The 21449-nt window shown below is 43.4% G+C and overlaps 2 protein-coding genes across 3 annotated transcripts; one reads left to right on the top strand and one right to left on the bottom strand.

Moving 5' to 3' along the window:
- The first annotated feature begins 317 nt into the window (after positions 1-317).
- On the top strand, positions 318-5053 carry znf511 (zinc finger protein 511). Of its 2 annotated transcripts, XM_046353507.1 has the most exons (7): positions 318-1025; positions 1722-1795; positions 3669-3870; positions 3986-4119; positions 4270-4409; positions 4499-4551; positions 4886-5053. In XM_046353507.1, exons 1-7 carry the CDS (start codon positions 831-833, stop codon positions 4892-4894), a joined length of 807 nt encoding a protein of 268 aa, XP_046209463.1. In that variant the 5' UTR covers positions 318-830; the 3' UTR covers positions 4895-5053. The 2 variants fall into 2 exon arrangements, with proteins under 2 accessions (XP_046209463.1, XP_046209462.1); XM_046353506.1 differs by having other exon boundaries at positions 444-1025; positions 4270-4551.
- Positions 5054-14408: 9355 nt separating this feature from the next.
- sprn (shadow of prion protein) lies at positions 14409-15043 on the bottom strand. The gene is made up of 2 exons (XM_046354790.1): positions 15026-15043; positions 14409-14873 (listed from the first exon to the last, which is right to left on the bottom strand). Exons 1-2 carry the CDS (start codon positions 15041-15043, stop codon positions 14409-14411), a joined length of 483 nt encoding a protein of 160 aa, XP_046210746.1.
- Positions 15044-21449: the final 6406 nt, after the last annotated feature.

Consider the following 21449-nt stretch of genomic DNA (forward strand, 5'->3'; position numbering starts at 1 on the left):
CCACAACAATGACTGTCAATGATGACATCATTGGAATGAGAAAAAAAAAAAGAATCAATAGGCCTAAATAAACTTTTCCTTTTTTTTCGATTACATAATACGTAAGATAAAAATCATGAAGAACCTATTTACAATTTGTGTAGTTAGAATGTCACAACTATTAATTTGCCAAAACGTGTGGTGCATGAGTTGAACCAGAACTTATAATTAAAAACAATATATTTGAATTATTATTATTCAGTTTATCGTAATTTAATATTTCCTTTAATTTAAACAAAAACTAAATTGTTCGTGTTGTTTGACTTCAGATTCAAATCAAATAAACAAAGAACGATCGTTTTGTATCATGTCTAATATGAAATACTAATTGGCCAAAAAGTACACGGACCTTTAAATATATCTTATGTCAATGTCTAACTGATAACGACGAAGGTTTGTTGTAGACTAAGTAGGTAACGGTTGAACTGTCGCACGTTTTGAACGTCATGGCCGTTGTGACGCGGAGGCACTATCCGCGTTCAAAACAACTGGGAACGAGGTACTCGTGAAGCTCCGACTTCAGTGCGTTCAAAACAACTGGGAGCTCGGGAAAAACAACTCAGTCTGGGAAAAATAATTGTGTACGGTCATCCAACTCCGAATTCCAACCTGGGCTTCTTTCTTTTTATTTGAATTCCCATTTTACGAGTTCCCAGTTGTTTTGAACGCGGCAAGTGTGCCTTGGCATTACACTGCCATGACGTTCAAAACAACCCACTTTTGTCTTTATCAGTTCGTAATGTCCGAGAACTTGGTAGTGACATAAAATCCTCTTTCGCAAACTAGCTACAATGCTGCAGCCTGAATTGATACAGCTTTTGACAGCGAGTGATTTGGTTGATTTACGAATCGACGCAATTCCTAAATTGCAGGCGGGCTTTAGACTGGGGAGTTTCTTCAGTTCGTCCAGATCACAGGACGGGGAGGCGAAGGCAACGTTCATTCCACAACAAATACTGCTCAACAAGGACCACGAGTTGTTTGAGGTAATCCAGCTGCTGCTGCTAAAATTATAACTGCTGAAAAACTGAATGTAGACTATGTGTTCTGTGTTATTCAACAATGTTCTCTTTAGCATTTTGATGACCAAAGATAAGGAATTGCAAACAGGTCTTAAGAGCGTTTCATATTATTCTGTCCATTTAACGTAGTATTGTATTCATTTGTGGATGCCCATCACTCATTTCGTATATGTAACAAATTCCTATTATGTTACGAATTTTCAAAACGTTCAATATTTGAAGTATTTGCTAAACGTATGATATGTTCATATTCTAGTTAGGTGGCTAGCTGGCTAACTTTAGCCAGGCTAAACTCTAAAATAGTTCAGGTTAGGGGAAGGGTAACAATCTGTCTTATGTGACCATAGTAATTGTATTATATGCTATATAAGATGGGCTGTTCGGGGTAATAAAATGTATGTTTATAATAACTAAAACAAATATTTTTTTACAGTGTGGTAATACACTATCATTGCCACCACAAGCAGTGTTATAGTCACATGCAGAGAAGCTACAGCTGTGTAACTGAAATACTGACGTGTGTGTGTGTGTGTGTGTGTGTGTGTGTGTGTGTGTGTGTGTGTGTGTGTGTGTGTGTGTGTGTGTGTGTGTGTGTGTGTGTGTGTGTGTGTGTGTGTGTGTGTGTGTGTGTGTGTGTGTGTGTGTGTGTGTGTGTGTTAGGATGGAGACATACATAGACACCTGTACCTCCAGAACCTCTCTACCTGCCCAGCTTATGACTCGCCTACATCCAGGTAACAATATTATCATCACCATGGTGATCAACAACAGATTTTTACAGTATAACCCATTCACATGGTAATACAGTGGGGCATGGGAAAGAATGATGTATGTGGCATAATGTTACAAATAGCTGATGACTGTTAGTGAGCAGTATTTTCAGATAAGTTTACTTAGTCAGGTGATAGACTTGAGTCAGTTAAAAAAAAGGTTTAGAAAGTCAAGAGGCACGGTCGAAGTAACAGCTTTAACACAGTGTTCTGGGTACATGCAGTTACATTCACAAATTCAAGATGCTAAGACAAGTCACATTCAAGATATGATGGCTTCCTCGGTCTTGTCTTCCTGGCACAAAACATACATGTATTGTCAGTGTCTAGTTTCTGCTAAATGGCATTAGGCCTAATTGATAGAGAGCTGATCTTCAGTTTCTGCCTTCTCACACTCCTTCCGTGGCCTCCAATTGCTCTTAAATACAACTAAAACTAAATGCATGCTCTTCAACCGATCGCTACCTGCACCTACCCGCCTGTCCAACATCACTACTCTGGACGGCTCTGACTTAGAATACGTGGACAACTACAAATACTTAGGTGTCTGGTTAGACTGTAAACTCTCCTTCCAGACCCATATCAAACATCTCCAATCCAAAGTTAAATCTAGAATTGGCTTCCTATTTCACAACAAAGCATCCTTCACTCATGCTGCCAAACATACCCTTGTAAAACTGACCAAACTATCAATCATCGACTTTGGCGATGTCATTTACAAAATAGCCTCCAATACCCTACTCAACAAATTGGATGCAGTCTATCACAGTGCAATCCGTTTTGTCACCAAGACGTATACTACCCACCATTGCGACCTGTATGCTCTCGTTGGCTGGCCCTCGCTTCATACTCGTCGCCAAACCCACTGGCTCCATGTCATCTACAAGACCCTGCTAGGTAAAGTTCCCCCCTTATCTCAGCTCGCCGGTCACCATAGCATCTCCCACCTGTAGCACACGCTCCAGCAGGTATATCTTTCTAGTCACCCCCAAAACCAATTCTTTCTTTGGCCGCCTCTCCTTCCAGTTCTCTGCTGCCAATGACTGGAACGAACTACAAAAAATCTCTGAAACTGGAAACACTTATCTCCCTCACTAGCTTTAAGCACCAACTGTCAGAGCAGCTCACAGATTACTGCACCTGTACATAGCCCACCTATAATTTAGCCCAAACAACTACCTCTTTCCCAACTGTATTTAAGTAATTAATTTATTTATTCATTTTGCTCCTTTGCACCCCATTATTTTAATTTCTACTTTGCACATTCTTCCATTGCAAAACTACCATTCCAGTGTTTTACTTGCTATATTGTATTTACTTTGCCACCATGGCCTTTTTTGCCTTTACCTCCCTTCTCACCTCATTTACTCACATTGTATATAGACTTGTTTATACTGTATTATTGACTGTATGTTTGTTTTACTCCATGTCTAACTCTGTGTCGTTGTATCTGTCAAACTGCTTTGCTTTATCTTGGCCAGGTCGCAATTGTAAATGAGAACTTGTTCTCAATTTGCCTACCTGGTTAAATAAAGATAAAATAAATAAATAAAACATGGAACCAAAATAATATTTTGACTTCAACTACTTTTTATTTATTTTTATTTCTGCCATGGTGTCCAGAATACAGATCAGCAGTTTAAATTCGTTCAAGGTGAAATTGTGGAGGGAATCATGAGACTGTGTTCTGTGATATCTGGAGAAACACTGACATAGTACTTCAGACAGTTTTTAGTTAGGTTACCAGATTTGGCGTTGAAGTCAATTGAAGTCATTAGAATAACCCTCATGTTGACTTTTCTGTATTTCACCCCCCCCCTCCTTTTTTTCCTATCAGGCAGTGTGAGTTCAGGTGTTCTATACCTGGCTGTAGCCAGGTGTTCAGTACTGTCGAGGACTATGAGCATCACTATAACACACTCCACAGACACGTGTGTTCTTCCTGCCAGAGGTCGCTTCCCTCCGCTCGCCTGCTCGACATCCACATCCAGGAGTGGCATGACTCGCTCTTCAGCATTCTGGCTGAAAGGCAGGACATGGTAGCTAACATACATGCACACAAACGCATGTGCACACACACTCACTATGTTGCTCACTCTGGCCTGGACTTGGACCAGTCTATGCACACTGTTTCTCACTCCCCCCCCCCCCCAGTACCAGTGTCTAGTGGAGGGGTGTGGTTCGAAGTTCAGAACCAGAGAACAGAGGAAAGACCATATGATCAAGATCCATAAGTACCCTTCTGACTTCATGTTCGACAAGGTGAAGAGGATCAAGAATATCAAAATGTAAACACAAATTCAAGGGTTGTTCTCACTGTGTCTAACAGGTGGTGGAAACATGTCAGAATGAGTCATCTCTCAGCATTCAGGACTGGGTAAAATCTGTGAATGAAGTATCTGTGTGTAGAGGATAAAACATTCCCCTCTTTCTTACAGAGCGAAGAATAATATGCTGCAGAAAGGCACAAGTATGGAGGTGTCCATGAGTGTGAGTGAACCTGAGGGTGTGTGTGAGGTGTTGTCTGACCAACCAGAGGAAGAGGAATATATGGAGATAAATCACTCTCTCGAACCAGGTATCCTGGACCCTGCCAGTAACCCAATTAACACAGTAGAGCTGTCCACAGATCATGATACTGCCCCAATCCTCTCTGTCACCATCCAGCCCACCACAAACCAACAGAGACCACAGCACAACAGAGAGAGATATTCCTACAGGTCGGTATTCACTTCAAATCTCAAATGGCACACTATTTCCTACATGGTGCACAACATGATTTTAATGTATTTCCCTTAGACCTACAGTCGATGTGCAATGACCATGAATGCATACATGAATATAGAATAATATATTTCAAGTGGGTCTGGTGAACTGCAATGCCTTTACATAGTTAAAAATAATAAAAAATTGCAGACTATGCAAAATGAAGCCAAGTCCCACGACAATGGGAGGGGTATAGCTGGATCTACGCAAATGCTGTCGTGGGACGCGGTAGTGCACTTCTCAGGAACAGACTGTGTATGTTTAGTGGACTGTGTTCTGTTCCACCAGGGTTCCTAGGACGGTGTGTTTCGGCCAGGGTTCTGTCCAAGGGTTCAGAGGTCATGGCAGGAGGATTTAGAGAATCTGATGAGCCTCAGACAGGATGCGACCCTTGCATCGGCCTGGTCTGGCGTGTGTTTTAAAAATAATACAATAAATCATGTTTGTTTAACTCAAGGTGATGTGTCAAATGTTATAGCACTGGTAATACCCTAGCTAGCTCTACACCAATTTAAAATGAGCTACTAAAATCATTCCAATCCAGATTGAAAAGGCAAAAGCGATTACAGACCTGCCAACATACACGCATTTTGCGTACCAGCTACGCAATTCTCTGTCCATGTATGCAGGTACGAGATCCAAGTTAAAAGTACGCAGAAATGAATACAGTCAGATTATTATTATTTTTTTCTTTAAATGTGTACCTTTTTGTAAAAACAAAATTCATAAAAAAATTAATCCACTGAGTAAATCTAACATCACCATTCTCGAGCTGCAACACACAGACATGTACGGAGTTTGTGTCAACGGACATGGAGATTAATACATCATTACTCGACGTAGCTACCCCGTGTGCCCCTCCTGTTTGTTGTGACGCCAGGTTTGCCGACTGTCAGCTGTACGTAAACACATGGACAAATCCCTTTTCGACTCTGTGTGTTGTGGAAAGGTAAACACTAATTGCTTCAAGCTAAAGTTAGCGAATATAAGATGGACATTCAGTGGGCTCTAAAGTGCCAGCAGTTCACTCACATTTGTAAGTGAAAGAAATTAAATGCAAACATGAAAAAGAACTGGTCGCATTTGTGTGAGTGTGATATACATTTAATTCTGTGTCCCATTAGTTGTATTTTCCACGTAACATTTTGAGGATCACGCAACCTGATAGACTAACTATGATCCACGTCACAAAAAGCATTACAAAAGTATAATAAAAAATAAATGTGAACATCATGGCATTAAATGGAGTCGGGAGTTTAGAAGACTGGGCGATGAAGAATGAATGAGTGTCCGGTGTTAGCTATAGAGGCAATGCTTCTAAAATCAAATAAAATTTTATTTGTCACATACACATGGTTAGCAGATGTTAGTGCGAGTGTGGCGAAATGCTTGTGCTTCAATCATCTCCTTAGTTTTGTTGACGTTGAGTGTGAGGTTATTTTCCTGACACCACACTCCGAGGGCCCTCACCTCCTCCCTGTAGGCCGTCTCATCGTTGTTGGTAATCAAGCCTACCACTGTTGTGTCGTCCGCAAACTTGATGATTGAGTTGGAGGCGTGCGTGGCCACGCAGTCGTGGGTGAACAGGGAGTACAGGAGAGGGCTCAGAACGCACCCTTGTGGGGCCCCAGTGTTGAGGATCAGCGGGGTGGAGATGTTGCCTACCCTCACCACCCAGGGGCAGCCCGTCAGGAAGTCCTGTACCCAGTTGCACAGGGCGGGGTCGAGACCCAGGGTCTCGAGCTTGGAGGGCACTATGGTGTTAAATGCCGAGCTGTAGTCGATGAACAGCATTCTCACATAGGTATTCCTCTTGTCTAGATGGGTTAGGGCAGTGTGGTTGAGATTACATCGTCTGTGGACCTATTTGGGCGGTAAGCAAATTAGAGTGGGTCTAGGGTGTCAGGTAGGGTGGAGGTGATATGGTCCTTGACTAGTCTCTCAAAGCACTTCATGATGACGGAAGTGAGTGCTACGGGGCGGTAGTCGTTTAGCTCAGTTACCTTAGCTTTCTTGGGAACAGGAACAATGGTGGCCCTCTTGAAGCATGTGGGAACAACAGACTGGGATAGGGATTGATTGAATATGTCCGTAAACACACCAGCCAGCTGGTCTGCGCATGCTCTGAGGGCGCGGCTGGGGATGCCGTCTGGGCCTGCAGCCTTGCGAGGGTTGACACGCTTAAATGTTTTCCTCACGTCGGCTGCAGTGAAGGAGAGTCTGCATGTTTTAGTTGCGGGCAGTGTCAGTGGCACTGTATTGTCCTCAAAGCAGGCAAAAAAGTTATTTAGTCTGCCTGGGAGCAAGACATCCTGGTCCGTGACGGTGCTGGTTCTCTTTTTGTAATCTGTGATTGACTGTAGACCCTGCCACATACCTCTTGTGTCTGAGCCGTTGAATTGAGATTCTACTTTGTCTCTATACTGACGCTTAGCTTGTTTGATTGCCTTGCGGAGGGAATAGTTACACTGTTTGTATTCGGTCATTGTTTCTTGTCACCTTGCCCTGATTAAAAGCAGTGGTTCGCGCTTTCAGTTTCACGCGAATGCTGCCATCAATCCACGGTTTCTGGTTTGGGAATGTTTTAATCGTTGCTATGGGAATGACATCTTCAACGCACGTTCTAATGAACTCGCACACCGAATCAGCGTATTCGTCAATGTTGTCGTCTGACGCAATACAGAACATATCCCAGTCCACGTGATGGAAGCAGTCTTTGAGTGTGGAATCAGATTGGTCGGACCAGCGTTGAACAGAGACCACAGCGCGGGAGCTTCTTGTTTTAGTTTCTGTCTGTGGTCAGCTTTTCCGAAAGGAGGGCGGGGCAGGGCCTTATATGCGTCGCGGAAGTTGGAATAGCAATGATCCAAGGTTTTTCCCGCCCTGGTTGCGCAATCGATATACTGATAAAATTTAGAGAGTCTTGTTTTCAGATTAGCCTTGTTAAAATTCCCAGCTACAATGAATGCAGCCTCCGGATATATGGATTCCAGTTTGCAAAGAGTCAAATAAAGTTTGTTCAGAGCCATCGATATGTCTGCTTGGGGGGGAATATATACGGCTGTGATTATAATCGAAGAGAATTCCCTTGGTAGATAATGCGGTCTACATTTGATTGTGAGGAATTCTAAATCAGGTGAACAGAAGGACTTGAGTTCCTGTATGTTGTTTTGGCCACACCACGTCGCGTTAACCATAAAGCATACGCCCCCGCCCTTCTTCTTACCAGAAAGATGTTTGTTTCTGTCGGCGCGATGCGTGGAGAAACCAGCTGGCTGCACCGTCTACGATAGCGTCTCTCCAGTGAGCCATGTTTCCGTGAAGCAAAGAACGTTACAGTCTCTGATGTCCCTCTAGAATGCTACCCTTGCTCGGATTTCATCAACCTTGTTGTCAAGAGACTGGACATTGGCGAGGAGAATGCTAGGGAGTGGTGCACGTTGTGCCCGTCTCCAGAGTCTGACCAGAAGACCGCTTTGTTTTCCCCTTTTTCTAAGCCGTTTTTTTGGGGTCGCCGGCTGGGATCCATTCCGTTGTCCTGGGTGAAAGGCAGAACACAGGGTCCGCTTCACGAAAGTCATATTCTTGGTCGTACTGATGGTGAGTTGACGCTGCTCTTATGTTCAGTAGTTCTTCTCGACTGTATGTAATGAAACCTAAGATGACCTGGGGTACCAATGTAAGAAATAACACGTAAAAAAACAAAAAACTGCATAGTTTCCTAGGAACGTGAAGTGAGGCGGCCATCTCTGTCGGCGCCGGAAGAAAATCTGAAATGATGTATATGCTGCAAAGAAATACAATTAGGCACCTTTACATAGGCATTGGACTCTTCTAGTGAACAGTGCTTAGATTCCCATTGCAGTAGCCTACTTAAGCTTTTAAGTTTTTCCTTTATTTAACCAGGCAAGTCAGTTAAGAACACATTCGTATTTTCAATGACGGCCTGGGAACAGTGGGTTAACTTCCTGTTCAGGGGCAGAACGACAGATTTGTACCTTGTCAGCTCAGGGGTTTGAACTCGCAACCTTCTGGTTACTAGTCCAAAGCTCTAACCACTAGGGTACGTAGCCAGTTTGTGGTCTGTGTCGATGCGATGTTTAATTTTCTTTTTAAATTTTTCCCCAAAAATGATTTAGCTTTTAGTGTTGATTAGGAACCGTGTCTAAAAAGCCAATACTTGTGAGCTGGCCCTAGTGGTTGGCCCTGTTTGAGAGGTGACAATGCGTTTCTCTACTAGAGACTAAACTTGGGGGCATGTGCTAATTATCTACAATGTTTTTCTTATCTCCATTCTACACTGTACATGTAATGTATTAAACATAGACAGTCTGTTAATTCCACAAAACATATATGTATTGTATATGTTCTGTACTCATCAGTATGAATCTGTTATTTATGTTCTGTAAATAGCTTTTCAGAGGACTGATCTGAACCAGGTGTGATCATAATGTCTAAGCACATGCATCTCCAATTTACCCTGTGCGTCTGGTACTCTAAAAAGTTTGACAGTGCTGTCAGGTCTGCGATTAGTGTTATTAGAGGCTTGCTTTAGGACCATGCTGAAGGGCAGGCTGTTTAGCGGTAGTAGAGAGTATGTTTTAAGACCATGTGGACTCCTCGGAGCAGGTGGGAAGGCTGTATGCCTGGCTGGCTTTAGGACTATGGAGAGTACATGGATGAAACTGCAATGAAGAGCAAAACTTATCTCTCAAAACAGTGCAGAGCTAGTGCGTAGCAGCTAATTGCTTTATGACGTTTGTAGAATGTTAAGTCCCCTATCGACTTGAGTTGAATGAAGCTACAGCAGCCAACGTAATGGTTGGAGTAAATGTAGCTTGTTTTTGTAATCCAAATACTATTTGTTTTTACATTGTATAGAAATGCTGTAAATGAGCTTCAACTTCATAAAGTTGAAGCTCACCCTAGGTTTAGCTGAAAAAGGCAAGCCAGGAGACTAGGCCTACATTGGCCCAATTATTCCATTCTCCCATATGATGGCGTGGCAATATCAGCAACCATTGACTTATGAGTAAATATCGGCAGCAGCATGTTGCAGATGTAGTTTCGAAAACAAGACCCTGGGCAACAGTAGCTATGTTTCCATTAACTTGTCCAGTAATTGTTTTTGTCGACATTTAGAACGTTTGCATAGAAAACAGATTTGATAATTGGTGCGTGTCTAATTAACAATCTTGTGTCAATTAAAAACAGCTGGGCGTAATTACGTCACACCAATTAGGCAAATTGCACATTTAATAAATTGTTGACAGCCTGTACGCCCTTCCACCTACCTGTGTCTCAGGCAGCATGGATAGAATGCAGGAATTGACGAATATTTGCCATATTCTAATAATTCTCATGTGTCAACATATCACTTCCACCGCCGCCCGGCCGAGAAGTAGTTTGCCGGCCGCATTCAAAGTGAGAAAGTAGCTAGCTCGTAGCGTCGCAGGACTTGGAAGAAATTCACCCAGCTGTGATTGACTGACAGATGGCAAGCTAAATACCATGTTACATGTTGACTCAGCAGACTAGCTAACGAATTAGGTAGAATTACACATTCGGATACAAAAACTAGTCATGCTGATGGACGAGCTCTCTCCACACTTTCAGTCTGTATATTTGCATTGTGTCCTGCTACCATGTCCCCCCTGGCAAGGGGTTGTTAACAATGATGTGCATTTGGAAAGTATGTTACGTTACAGCCTTATTCTAAAATGGATAAAAGTACTTTTTCCCTGATCAATCTACACACACTACCCCATAATGACAAAACAAAAACAGGTTTGTAAAATACAGAAATCTTATTTACATACATATGTATTCAGACCTTTGCTATGAGACTCGAAATTGAGCTCAGGTGCATCCTGTTTCTATTGATCATCCTTGATGTTTCTACAACTTGATTGGAGTCCACTTATGGTAAATTCTATTGATTGGACATGATTTGGAAAGACACACACCTGTCTATATAAGGTCCCACATTTGACAGTGCATGTCAGAGAAAAAAAACAAGCAGTGAGGTCAAAGGAATTGTCTGTAGAGCTCCGAGACAGGATTGTGACGAGGCACAGATCTGGGGAAGGGTACTAAAACATTTCTACAGCATTGAAGGTCCCCAAGAACACAGTGGCCTCCATTTAGTCTTAAAATGGAAGAAGTTTGGAACCACCAAGACTCTTCCTAGAGCTGTCTGCCTGGCAAACTAAGCAGTCAGGGGCGAAAGGCCTTAGGAAGGTGACCAAGAACCCAATGGTCAGTCTGACACAGCTCTCCTCTGTGGAGATTGGATAACCTTCCAGGAAGGACAACCATTTCTGCAGCACTCCACCAATCGGGACTTTCGTGGCTGAACGATGACAATATCAACATACAGCTGGCTGGTTGTACGATGTATCGGCAGGATAGAACATTTTTGTATTTTTGTAATCAGCTGGTGCACGATATCTAAGGAAGTTTTGAGCTATTGCTCGCCTGAGGTAGAGTATCTCATGATAAGCTGTAGACCATACTACCTACCAAGATAGTTTTCATCTGTAGTCTTTGTAGCTGTTTTCTTAATCATACAAGAAAACACTCACCCACCCTAGTAGCAGGGAACTTGAATGCAGGGAAACTTAAATCCGTTTTACCAAATTTCTACCATTACATTTACATTACATTTAAGTCATTTAGCAGACGCTCTTATCCAGAGCGATGTGCAACCAGAGGAAAAAGAACTCTGGAGCACCTATACTCCACACCCAGCAAACGCATACAAAGCTCTCCCTCGCACTCCATTTGGCAAATTTTGACCATAATTCTATACTCCTAATTCCTGCTTACACGCTAAAATTAAAGCAGGAAGCACCAGTGATTAGATCAATAAAGAAGTGGTCAGAGGAAGCAGATGCTAAGCTACAGGACTGTTTTGCTAGCACAGACTGGAAAACATTTCGGGATTCCTCTGGCATTGAGGAGTACACCACATCAGTCAATGGCTTCATCAAAACATGCATCAATGATGTCGTCCCCACAGTGACTGTACGTACATACCCCAACCAGAAGCCATGGATTACAGGCAGCATCTGCACTGAGTGAACGGCTAGAGATGCCGCTTTCAAGGAGCGGGACCCACATATAAGAAATCCCGCTATGCCCTCCGATGAACCATCAAACAGGCAAAGTGTCAATAAAGGACTAAGATTGAGTCGTACTACACCGGCTCTGACGCTCGTCAAACCATTACAGACTACAAAGGGAAGCACAGCCGAGAGCTGCCCAGTGACACGAGCCTACCAGACGAGCTAAACTACGAGTCTGTAATACCAACATGTTTTAAGCAGACCACCATAGGCCCTGTGCCCAAGAACACTAAGGTAACCTGCCTAAATTACTACCGACCCATAGCACTCACGTCTGTAGCCATGAAGTGCTTTGAAAGGCTGGTCATGGCTCACATCAACATCATCATCCCAGAAACCCTAAACCCACTCCAATTTGTATACCGCCCCAACAGATCCACAGATGATGCAATCTCTATTGCAGTCCACACTGCCCTATTGCACTCCCACCTGGACAAAAGGTACACATGTGAGAATGCTATTAATTGACTACAGCTCAGCATTCAACACCACAGTGCCCTCAATGCTCTACAATAATCTAAGGGCCCTGGGAATACACACCCCCCTCTGCAACTGGATCCTGGACTTCCTGGCTGGCCGCCCCCAGGTGCTAAAAGTAGTTAACAACACATCCGCCAGGCTGATCCTCAACACAGGTGCCCCTCAGGGGTGCATGCTCATTCCCCTCCTGTACTCCCTGTTCACTCATGAATGCACAGCCAGGTACGACTCCAACACCATCATTACATTTGCAGATGACACCACAGCCTGATTACCGACAACGACGAGACAGCTTTTAGGGAGGAAGTCCTGGTCGTGTGGTGCCAGGACACCAACCTCTCTCTCTCAACGTGATCAAGACAATGGAGATGATTGTAGATTACAGGAAAAAGAGGACTGAGCACGCCCCCATTGTCATCGACGGGGCTGCAGTGGAGCAGGTTGAGAGCTTCAAGTTCCTTGGTGTCCACATCTCCAACAAACTAACATGGTCCAAGCACACCAAGACAGTCGTGAAGAGGGCACGACAAAACCTAAAAGCAGACGCTTTTTCAGTTCTGCCCACAAATCTTCTATAGGATTGAGGTCAGGACTTTGTGATGGCCACCCCAATACCTTGACTTTGTTGTCCTTAAACCATTTTGCCACAACTTTGGAAGTATGCTTGGGGTAATTGTCCATTTGGGAGACCCATTTGCAACCAAGCTTTAACTTCCTGACTGATGTCTTGAGATGTTGCTTCAATATATCCACATAGTTTTCCTCCTCATGAAGCCATCTATTTTGTGAAGTGCACCAGTCCCTCCTGCAGCAAAGCACCCCCACAATATGATGCTGCCACCCCCGTGCTTCACGATTGGAATGTTCTTCGTCTTGCAAGCCTACCCCCCCTTTTCCTCAAAACATAAAGATGGTCATTATGGCCAAACTGTTCTATTTTTGTTTCATCAGACCAGAGGACATTTACATTAAAAATACGATATTTATCCCCATGTGCAGCCAACCAACCGTAGTCTGGCTTTTTTTATGGTGGTTATGGAGCAGTGGCTTCTTCCTTGCTAAGCGTCTTTTCAGGTTATGTCGATATAGGACTCGTTTTACTGTGGATATAGATACTTTTGTACTTGTTTCTTCCAGCATCTTCACAAGGTCCTTTTGCAGTGGTTCTGGGATTGATTTGCACTTTTTGCACCAAAGTATGTTCATCTCTAGGAGACAGAACGTGTCTCCTTCCTGAGCAGTATGACAGCTGCGTGGTCCCATGGTGTTTATACTTGCATACTATTGTTTGTACAGATGAACGTGGTACCTCCAGGCGCTTGTAAATTGCTCCCAAGGATGAAACAGACTTGTGGAGGTCTACAATTGTTTTTCCTGAGGTCTTGGCTGATTTCTTTTGATTTTCCCATGATGTCAGGCAAGGAGGCACTTAGTTTGAAAGTAGGCCTTGAAATACATCCACAGGTACACCTCCAATTGACTCAAATTATATCAATTAGCCTAACAGAAGTTTCTAAAGCCATAACATAATTTTCTGGAATTTTCCAAGCTGTTTAAAGGTACAGTCAACTTAGTGTATGTAAATGACTGACCTACTGGAATTGTGATACAGTGAATTATAAGTGGAATTGTCTGTCTGTAAACAATTGTTTTAACAATTACTTGTATCATGCACAAAGGAGATGTCCTAACTGATTTGCCAAACCTATAATTTGTTAAGAAGAAATTTGTGGAGTGTTTGAAAAAAGAGTTTTAATGACTCCAACCTAAGTGTTTGGAAACTTCCAGCTTAATCTGAACAGGTATACGCCCACACTCACACCAATCTGTTGTTTGTGAACAGGACAAGCATGGGTACAAAGAAAAGCTGCTTTTTAACATACTTTATTACTAATTTCACTCATTGTAATTCATTATTCAGTAATATTTCATACAAATCTTGAACACTGGACAGCTACTTTAAGTGAAATATTTTTTCCCCACAAATAATGTGATGCTGACTTGTCAACACTCATTTAAACTTATACATTTTAGTTTCCACCATTTTCTGGCAATCCTGACTTCTGACCTAGAGGCTAAACAAGCTTTGCCTTCCCAAGGCATAATAACAGACCTGTAGAATGAGCCACAAGGCTCCTATACATGTATGCTGATTATTTTGCCTTATTAAGTCACAAATGTTATTATCTAACAAATATACGCATCTAAAGTATATTCTCTAATACGTGAACATATCTGGGGAATACAGAAGCGACGATGATGACAGAGATGTATGAGAGTGACGGTTGGTTCTGATTGGATCCTGACACTCTGGTCATGTAGCAAACGGTCCTGTTGTAATCCTCCCCATCATAATCCGAGTTGACATGACTGCACCGGTAGGCTGAGCGGTACAACCTATCAGCTGTTAATGCAACTGCTGCACCAGCAGCCGCCGCGCTAGCAACCCGCACTGGGGATGAGCGCCCAGGCATGGTCTTGAACCAGGCCTTTGTTGAATGGGTTCTGATTCGGAAACGGCCACTGCTACGAGACGAGCCCCGAGATGAACCCCTGCCCCCCCCGCGGCCGCCCTTGGACAGGACAGGCTCACACAGCAAGGCAAAGAGCAGGAGACACAACCAGCACGTAGCCACCAGCCGCTGCTCCATCACCAGACGCCTATCTGTCTAGAAACAACAGTACAAGACATAATGGGGTTAATCTCCATACAGCGGCTTCCTCTCCTCCGTCTCAATACAGTGGCTTTCTCTCTTGTCCTTTACTTCATCTCAATAGTCTACAGTGGATTAATATCCCTCGTCTTCAGTGGCTTCCTCACCTCTTCGTCATCCTCCATCTCAATAGTCTACAATAACTTCCTCTCCACTCCTCCTTCTCAATTGTCTACAGTGTCTTCCTCTCCTTTATCTCAATTAGGGTTGCAAAGCTAACGGTAATTTACTAAAGTTACCGGAATCTTCAGTAATTTTGGTAATTAAAGAACATATATGGCAATCTATCGCAATTTTGTTATAATCAACAATGACATTATTTTCAATTACCTCTGCAACTCGTCTAACTATGGACTTTTTTCACAACTGCCACCAGTTCGATGCCAAAACAGTGACAACAAATAGATATTGACAGAGTAAAATAAGTAAAAGTTTGTAAAAAAATATATCAAGGATATTTCATGCTGAAACACAAATATTAAACACTATTGGTATTCACTAAGTTGATGGGTTTATATTTAGGATAATGTTTTACAGCTTTGTCATTCTCTTTTTTTCTCATCTTATTTAATTATTTCATATTTTGTATATTACATGTGATAATGTCAGAGAGAGGGCCAGAGATAATTACAGCCGCCTGTGATAATCTGAAGCACCAAAAAGGGCCACTAAATGTCTTGTGATAGATTGCGTACAATTCTTGAAAGATACCAAAATATTGGTAGTTTACTGGTAGTTTCTAGTAATATACCCTTCCTTTGCAATCCTAATCTCAATAGTCTACAGTGGCTTCCTTTGCTTCCATCTGTCGAGTTATTTTAAATCAGCACAGTTGAAGGAATGGAGGCACAGGCAGGAGGCCACTTTATAGACTATTGAGATGAAGTCTTGATGTACAGCCTGCTCACATCTCTAGTTCCCCCTTTTCATTGAGTATGCCAAGTTGTTGCTGTCTTGGGGTAGGTCTTTCTTTTAAAATATATGTTTTTATTTCAATGATCATCTACAGGTATAAAGGATAAATAAAATACAGTTCACCCTTCCATAGATATCAATGTAGAGATATTCAAATGACGTCACTGGTCCACCCCCCCCCATGTAATGGCATGGATAGAGGAACAGCAGCTGAGATGTTGAACGAAGGACAAAGACTGTGCATCCCAAATGGCACCCTATTCCATATAGTGCTCCATATGGGTTAAAGTAGGTCAGTTATAAACAGAACAGGCAACAACACAGGACGCTCCCTGCCTCTCTACCAACATAGAGGATGCTTTCTGGCTTTCTCTAACGCTCTACTTCTCTGACTCCCCCTCTACCTCTTCCCTGTCTCCAGAGTAGACTATATGTAATGCCCGATATAGATGCTTCATTCTCTATAACACATCCTGTGTCAGGTGAACAAATAACTTGGTTGAAAATACAATATAGTAATTGGTTTGCTTATAGCGATAGAAAGTGTGAATTTGAATAGGGCTGTGCGAACAAAATATATAACCAATATTACGCGCTTGATTCGGATAGATGTAACGGTTTTTGCAGTGTCTTTCGTGCGCAGAGCCATTTCTGTATCTATATCGCCATTTCTTATTTCCTGCTTACTTTATTTTACATTGCATACCTATTTAATTGTCGGGAATCAGACTACTACAATTCATAAGAATTAAGATAATAATGATGGCAATGTACTGCTCACAAATAGACTAATTATAAAAACAAATGTATAGTCTTACCCCACACCGCTAGTTTTCTACCGCACAATGTTGTTGGAAATAACCAATAATCAGTCCGTTAAACCGGAATCAATAGCCAGGCTCGCAGCTAGTGAGATGGTAGAATAAACCACGTGATATCCCTCATGCGACTGAAGATGACAAAACATGGTACACGCTATTCTTGTCTAATTGAGAGAGAAAACATTATTGTTTATCATAAGCGATGAGCTCTATCTGTGGCAGAAATGTTTGAGGTATGGTGATGATGATGAAAGATAGGATGTTAATGATACAAATGATGGTAGTACATTTACATTTAAGTCATTTAGCAGACGCTCTTATCCAGAGCGACTTACAAATTGGTGCATTCACCTTATGACATCCAGTGGGACAGTCACTTAACAATAGTGCATCTAAAACTTAGGGGGGTGGGGTGAGAGGGATTACTTAACCTATCCTAGGTATTCCTTAAAGAGGTGGGGTTTCAGGTGTCTCCGGAAGGTGGTGATTGACTCCGCTGTCCTGGCGTCGTGAGGGAGTTTGTTCCACCATTGGGGGGCCAGGGCAGCGAACAGTTTTGACTGGGCTGAGCGGGAGCTGTACTTCCTCAGTGGTAGGGAGGCGAGCAGGCCAGAGGTGGATGAACGCAGTGCCCTTGTTTGGGTGTAGGGCCTGATCAGAGCCTGGAGGTACTGAGGTGCCGTTCCCCTCACAGCTCCGTAGGCAAGCACCATGGTCTTGTAGCGGATGCGAGCTTCAACTGGAAGCCAGTGGAGAGAACGGAGGAGCGGGGTGACGTGAGAGAACTTGGGAAGGTTGAACACCAGACGGGCTGCGGCGTTCTGGATGAGTTGAAGGGGTTTAATGGCACAGGCAGGGAGCCCAGCCAGCAGCGAGTTGCAGTAATCCAGACGGGAGATGACAAGTGCCTGGATTAGGACCTGCGCCGCTTCCTGTGTGAGGCAGGGTCGTACTCTGCGGATGTTGTAGAGCATGAACCTACAGGAACGGGCCACCGCCTTGATGTTAGTTGAGAACGACAGGGTGTTGTCCAGGATCACGCCAAGGTTCTTGGCGCTCTGGGAGGAGGACACAATGGAGTTGTCAACCGTGATGGCGAGATCATGGAACGGGCAGTCCTTCCCCGGGAGGAAGAGCAGCTCCGTCTTGCCGAGGTTCAGCTTGAGGTGGTGATCCGTCATCCACACTGATATGTCTGCCAGACATGCAGAGATGCGATTCGCCACCTGGTCATCAGAAGGGGGAAAGGAGAAGATTAATTGTGTGTCGTCTGCATAGCAATGATAAGAGAGACCATGTGAGGTTGTGACAGAGCCAAGTGACTTGGTGTATAGCGAGAATAGGAGAGGGCCAAGAACAGAGCCCTGGGGGACACCAGTGGTGAGAGCGCGTGGTGAGGAGACAGATTCTCGCCACGCCACCTGGTAGGAGCGACCTGTCAGGTAGGACGCAATCCAAGCGTGGGCCGCGCCGGAGATGCCCAACTCGGAGAGGGTGGAGAGGAGGATCTGATGGTTCACAGTATCGAAGGCAGCCGATAGATCTAGAAGGATGAGAGCAGAGGAGAGAGAGTTAGCTTTAGCAGTGCGGAGCGCCTCCGTGATACAGAGGAGAGCAGTCTCAGTTGAATGACTAGTCTTGAAACCTGACTGATTTGGATCAAGAAGGTCATTCAGAGAGAGATAGCGGGAGAGCTGGCCAAGGACGGCACGTTCAAGAGTTTTGGAGAGAAAAGAAAGAAGGGATACTGGTCTGTAATTGTTGACATCGGAGGGATCGAGTGTAGGTTTTTTCAGAAGGGGTGCAACTCTCGCTCTCTTGAAGACGGAAGGGACGTAGCCAACGGTCAGGGATGAGTTGATGAGCGAGGTGAGGTAAGGGAGAAGGTCTCCGGAAATGGTCTGGAGAAGAGAGGAGGGGATAGGGTCAAGCGGGCAGGTTGTTGGGCGGCCGGCCGTCACAAGACGCGAGATTTCATCTGGAGAGAGAGGGGAGAAAGAGGTCAGAGCACAGGGTAGGGCAGTGTGAGCAGAACCAGCGGTGTCGTTTGACTTAGCAAACGAGGATCGGATGTCGTCGACCTTCTTTTCAAAATGGTTGACGAAGTCATCTGCAGAGAGGGAGGAGGGGGGGGGAGGGGGCGGAGGATTCAGGAGGGAGGAGAAGGTGGCAAAGAGCTTCCTAGGGTTAGAGGCAGATGCTTGGAATTTAGCGTGGTAGAAAGTGGCTTTAGCAGCAGAGACAGAGGAGGAAAATGTAGAGAGGAGGGAGTGAAAGGATGCCAGGTCCGCAGGGAGGCGAGTTTTCCTCCATTTCCGCTCGGCTGCCCGGATGAATGGTGGTGTTGCTGCTCCTGCTTCTTGTTCACTTTATGTGCCCATATCCATATTGTTTAATCTAAACATAAAACATAAATGACATCTCAAAGACAAACCTACTAGGCACAGATGTGAATTCAACTTCTTTCCATGTTGATTCAATGTAATTTCATTGAAATGATGTGGACAAAATGATGATTCAACCAGTGTGTGCCCAGTGGGAAGACTGGAATTAAACAATTTATTATTTTGAAAAAAATCTATTCATAAAAATCAACAGCAAAATATATTGAATAGCAAAAACAAAGACCAAATCGATCAAATTAAATCTGAGTCAGGGGATACATGCATGAGAGTCAGTCAATCCCCATAGAGTTAAAATCACCATCTTCCTAAACAGCTACCTGCCTACCCTTCCTATCATAGAAGTTGGAACCAACCATAGAAATATAATTATATTGTTGAAACACCACAAAAGTTGTGTGCTTCAAGCAATTTGCCCTAGCCATAGGAATCTAATTGTTGGAGTATGTCTGAGTGAAATGGTTCACTCAATCATGGTATGTGTTGAGTACTTATTGCTCCCTCAACTTCACAGTAATCAGTAGTAAATGGACTACTCATCACTATCAAAGCATAATTGAAATATGTTAACTTTTAGGGAAATGTTAATAGTGGTAATGGAAAAACAATAAACGCAAAATAAAGGGTGAAACAAAAAAAGGAGAAGGATGTGTGTGTGAGTCAACACAATTCCTGTGTGTACACTACTGTTATACATCTCTCTCTTGGTCTGTCTCTCTCGGTCTCTCTCTCTCTCTCTCTCTCTCTCGGCCTGTCTGTCTGTCTGTCTGCCTGCATATCAGTCCTCAGAGCATTGTGTTATTGCACGAGACACACTATTGTGACACTATATTGGGATAATTTCACCTCTCATTCCACCTCTCTTCCACTAATCAGCCTTGACTACCACCCATGGATCAGTCGTTCTGATTGGTCCCAGAAACCGATGGGGTGGGCCAGAGCCAGAACACTTGGGCAAAGTGGCAGTTTGAAAATGTGTCATTGGCTTTGATACTCTGATTGGTTGGAGATGATCCAATCGCTGATTACTTTGTTTTGTACAACACTCATCATTTTGACGTCGCCACAAACAACTTCAATGATGGCAGTCTCAGACTGAAATGTGTAGTGAACGATAGAGTTGTCAGGCAAAGGCCTATGCCCTGCACTTATTGTTATTAATGCATTCCTGTTTTTAAGGTGCTGCTGATTAGAGGGGGAGGAGAGGAGATTAGAAGAGTGTATTGGGAGGGGACTCCCTAAAACACGCCATTTCGATACAGCTATGACCAGAAGGGACTTTTCGTAGCAGGTTAGGACAGCAATTTTGTAACCCTAACCCTTTTCCTAACCTTAACCTAATTATCCTAACCTGCTACATTAATTCTCCTAACTTGCTGCGTAAGTTCTCATAACATGCTACAAAAAAAGTTACTTCCAGTCATAGCTGTATCGAAGTGGAGTGTTTCTAGAGAGTTCCGACTGGGAAAACTGGGAAAATTTGTTTAGAATGGTCATCCAACTTGGAATTCCATCTTTCATTCTAAAGCACCAACTTTCCAACCTGAAGATCACTGAGATGCTCGGGGGCAGTTCCAAAGGCTCGGTCTAATATAGTGTATAAGAGGTCATACAATAAGTTTTGTAGTGATTCTTATGTTGTTGATGTAAAGAATATTTGTTGGTGTGTAATGAGGAGCTTAAAAAACATGAGCTTGTGCACATTTATAAGGCTTGTTCATAAAATAAAGAATTGTTCGTAAGATGGGCCTGAGATCAAAGTCAATATTCAGAACACTAGGTTTAATGTTTTTAGATAGGATATCCAGTAAGCCTCCCTTTGTAGTAGTAGGATCTCGATGTTACCTCCACTCCTTGGTAGAGCAACATGCTCAATGCCTGTGTATTTGAGGGAGGAGATTGGATGGTTAGCGTAAACAAAGTGAGTTGCTACTGGACAGTCAAAGTTCTTACACCTGATGGAGCTGCGGTGTTCAGCTATGCGTTGTTTTAATTGTCTTTTAATTTGTCCTAGAAAAGTAGGCTTTTCCACATGTACAGGTGATGCGATAGATTACTTCCTTTGTCTTGCATGAGATGATACCCCTAACATGGATTTTTCAAACTGTATGTGGGTGTCTGAAGAAGGATGTTTTTATAGTGCTGTTGCACTGTGCGCATGAGCCACATTTGTAGTTCCCATTTGGGATAGGTGTCAAGAGTGCCTGAGTGGGCTCAGGGGGCATGTCATCTCACCAAGCTACCTCCAATACTGCGACCACGCTTATAGACCATCAGTGGGGGATCCTTGAACAGGTGTGCGATTTTTAAATGTTTTAAATTTATTTATATAAACAACATAGCTCAGGCAGTAGGAAGCTCTCTCATCCATTTATATGCAGATGACACAGTCT

Source organism: Oncorhynchus gorbuscha, linkage group LG06 (genome assembly GCF_021184085.1).
Source record: "Oncorhynchus gorbuscha isolate QuinsamMale2020 ecotype Even-year linkage group LG06, OgorEven_v1.0, whole genome shotgun sequence".
Classification (NCBI taxonomy): Eukaryota; Metazoa; Chordata; class Actinopteri; order Salmoniformes; family Salmonidae; genus Oncorhynchus; species Oncorhynchus gorbuscha.